This window comes from Jatropha curcas, chromosome 3 (assembly GCF_041381405.1).
Source record: "Jatropha curcas cultivar XTBG-Jc1 chromosome 3, XTBG_Jcur_1.0, whole genome shotgun sequence".
Taxonomy (NCBI): domain Eukaryota; kingdom Viridiplantae; phylum Streptophyta; class Magnoliopsida; order Malpighiales; family Euphorbiaceae; genus Jatropha; species Jatropha curcas.
The window spans coordinates 28335657-28339234 of NC_143153.1; the positions used below are offsets into that span (position 1 = coordinate 28335657).

Sequence of the window (3578 nt, forward strand, 5' to 3'; positions counted from 1 at the left end):
ACCAGAAAAGTACATATTAGACCTTTTACTTTTACATTAAACCTAAAATTATCATTTTAAGTAATTTTCTCCTTATAAAAATTAAAAACAACACCATAAAATAATTTTTCTAAAAAGCAAAGGAGTAGTTGGCAGTCACAAGACCATAAAGCGAAAGGCTTCATTAATAAGCACTGTGGCATTTGTTTCGGAATTCATATCATTAAATTAGATCAGAGTAGTTAAACAGCCCACCGGTCCCAACTACATCCTAATTGCTTGTCTCATTTTCTTCTCGCTCTAGGTCTCACTTCATTCTCTCTATAAATCCAACCTGGATGTCTATATTGCTTTGTAATTGACCACTTAAAACTTAAATCCTCTCTCATGGCGGGATTTTTGTCACTCCTCAGACGCCTATACCTCACCGCCTATAACTGGGCAGTCTTCGTTGGCTGGCAAGTTTCACCTTTTCCTCTATCAGATCTCTCCTTTTTCCAATCTCTATTCTTTAATTTTCAATCCTTACAATTATTTATTGTTTGAGGTTTCAGGTCTCAGGTGTTGTTTCTTGCTGTCAAAACTTTGAAAGAATCAGGTCATGAAAATGTCTATGATGCTGTTGAGAAGCCTCTGCTTCTTGCTCAAACCGCTGCGGTTTTGGAAGTATGTTGTTATGCCCAGTGCTTCTTCATTTCTGTTTCTTTTCTAACTTAGGTTAATTCCCATGTCTAAATTAAAATTTTTTTTTCTGGGTTTGTTTTAAATTTTGTTTGGAGCAGATTCTTCATGGTCTAGTAGGTGAGTGAGCTCCACTTTTCTTTTAATTGGCATTCTTCATTTTATAAGCTCTTTTATAATTAAAGAACTTGTTGATTTTTAAATTTTTTTTTTTAATCTGTGTAATGAAAAAGGCTTGGTGAGGTCTCCAATAACAGCAACACTTCCACAGATAGGTTCAAGATTGTATGTAACATGGGCCATCTTGTATAGTTTCCCTGAGGTTAGATCCCTCACCTCTCTCTCTTTCTCACTAGTTACTGATGGAATGATGACTATTTTGATTCCGAAAATTAGAAATCAATCTGATCTGAAAATGGTGAATCTTTGATTAATTGGCAGATTCGAACTCATTTTCTTGTTAGTTCTTTGGTTATCAGTTGGTCAATCACTGAGGTATGTGTTGTAAATAAGTTTCTGCTGATATCAATTCTTTTTGTTTACTTCAGTTGCATGGTTTTTCTTTATAGTTTGATTTTGGTTTATTGAAATGCTATTAAGAAATTCGAAAGACAGAACAGAGTGCAATGGAATTATTAGAGATAATCAGTGGCTATTAGTTATGAACTGTGTGCGCACCAATTGTATGAAAGAATCACTGAATAGAGCTCTCCAAATGGATGGAGAAAGTTGTTTTCTTTTCTTCTTGTTTCTTTTAAGATTTCAAGCAGAATGATCAATCAGGTTCTGTTTTGTTTGTTCTTATCAAGTATTAAGTCATATTTGGATCTTACTTCCAACCACTTTCTTAATAGTAGGGGTATGATATAGGATTTACAGTTTTCAAGTTATGATTCTTAGCCAGGGACTAACAAAGCTTATCTGCAGAATTCAAATATTTGATATGATTATATTCTTTTAGCAAAATTGTCACTATCAAGTACATTTTCTACCCAGCAGAATGAGAATAAGTATCCTTTGTTTTGAAATTTCCATCTAAAAAACAATTACTTTCATATATGCAAAGTTAATTTATGATTCAGTACTTGATAAGGTCTGATCACCGGTTTCTGTTTGTTAAAAACTTCATAGGCAGCCCTTAATTTTTGTTTTATGCATTCACAGATCTTAGTATATCTTTCATAACTTGGGCTAAAAAGCATATGAGAAGTATTTGATGAAATGGTTATGTGAGTATTCTCACTATTCATCAATAGATATAAAACAAACAGCTAAGGACTAAACATCTTTGTATATTGACTTTTCTGACCCCCTTTAGATGAGGTGACCTATAAATCAAAACTAAAGCACACAAAACAAGTTTTTCCACTTTGGATTGGCTCCAAAGTTCTCTTTGGTGGACTGTATTGAAAGAATGTTGGGATTTCTCTGAGTCATAACTAAACATTTTTTTTTTTTTTTTTTGTGCAGATAATTCGGTATTCTTTCTTTGGTACAAAGGAGGCACTTGGTTTTGCACCTTCATGGCTCTTGTGGCTCAGGTACAATCTACATGATTTGTGCTTACTGACAAGGGGTGGAAATGTTGAATTATATGTGGTTGTTTAATGAATATTCAATTTGTGGTGTACAGATATAGCACCTTTTTGTTGTTGTATCCCACTGGTATCAGCAGTGAAGTTGGTCTGATATATTTTGCCTTGCCATATATTAAGGTAAAGAGTGATGAAATGTTATTTACTGTATGTCCAGGTAATTTCCAACTGCTGAACACTTGACAGGCTGGTACATTCATGAACATGTCTTGTTGAGGTCTATGTTAATTTTTTAGGATTTTCTTGTTAGTTTTAAGGGTAGTATGCATGTGCACACAGAAATACTGGCTGTTGAAAATTTGCCTTGGTAAGGTGCATGGAAACTCCTTTCAGTGTACTGAAGAGTTATATCCGAGTCATTATAGTGGGGAGATATGAATGGGAAAGGCTAAAGTTTTACACAGGAAGCTGGTCAGCCATTTATGCCTGTTTTGGTACAAATTAAATCTACAAGTTTTTGTGTTTGGTACTGAAGAAAATGTTCATTATGCTCCTGTGAATTAAATTATGTAGAATTCAACATTATCTATGAATTATATACTTCAAATTCAGTCATACCAAACAAGGAGGTGGGTGTTTCAGTAGTAAATCCTTTTCTGTTTATGAATCTTACGCTTTGAAGAACATGAATTATGGTGAAAGGTGACATTTTTGTTATTGAACTATTTGTTTGGAGTATGAATTACTAATAAACTGAAGTATGTGCAGAAATATGAGAGGCACTGTATAAGGTTACCAAATAAATGGAATTTTTCTTTTGACGACTTCTATGCTGCAATTCTTGTTCTAGGAGTCTATGTCCCAGGTAGGAACTCTATACTCTGTAGTAGATCCAATCCCTTTTATTGACTGGATTACTTTTTCTTTAGCCAACTGCTGTTGGTTAAACGTCATGATCTCTTGCAGGCAGCCCTCATATGTACAGCTACATGCTTGGTCAGAGGAAGAAAGCTCTCTCAAAGTCAAAAAAGGAATAGAATGGAAGCAAATTTTCTGATGTGTTATCTTTGGTTTATTAGTAATTTTATCCATGTAGTAAAGAATTTTATTTTTGAAAAGTTTTCTTGCTTTTATCAGCTTCATTTGGATTGATGTCAACAAGAAAACTTGGGCTTTGTTTGTGCCATAGAAATAACCTTCATGTAGGTGTAGAAAAATCTGGAGGAAACATTTTTCTAAGAAAATTACTTTTTATTTTTTTGAATAATTCTAAGAAAAAAAAAACTTATTTACATTTTTTGTTGTTTGGTTGTAATAAACAAAAGGGAAAATAATTAATTCGTCTTTGAGGCCTGATCAAACTAATTAAGTTATCTCTACAGT

At 33.4% G+C, this 3578-nt stretch overlaps 1 protein-coding gene across 1 annotated transcript; it reads left to right on the forward strand.

Moving 5' to 3' along the window:
- The first annotated feature begins 200 nt into the window (after window positions 1–200).
- Window positions 201–3337, forward strand: PAS2 (Protein-tyrosine phosphatase-like, PTPLA). The gene is made up of 9 exons (XM_012226270.4): window positions 201–437; window positions 534–645; window positions 762–780; window positions 894–982; window positions 1102–1155; window positions 2131–2201; window positions 2294–2375; window positions 2964–3060; window positions 3162–3337. The coding sequence occupies exons 1-9, from the start codon at window positions 367–369 to the stop codon at window positions 3230–3232; spliced, it is 666 nt and encodes a 221-aa protein (XP_012081660.1). The 5' UTR covers window positions 201–366; the 3' UTR covers window positions 3233–3337.
- Window positions 3338–3578: the final 241 nt, after the last annotated feature.

Coding starts and splice junctions, on each gene's coding strand:
- PAS2 (XM_012226270.4), top strand. CDS start 367: ATGGCGGGATTTTTGTCACTCCTCAGACGCCTATACCTCACCGCCTAT. Junction 438..533: donor TGGGCAGTCTTCGTTGGCTG/GCAAGTTTCACC, acceptor TTGAGGTTTCAG/GTCTCAGGTGTTGTTTCTTG. Junction 983..1,101: donor TCTTGTATAGTTTCCCTGAG/GTTAGATCCCTC, acceptor ATTAATTGGCAG/ATTCGAACTCATTTTCTTGT.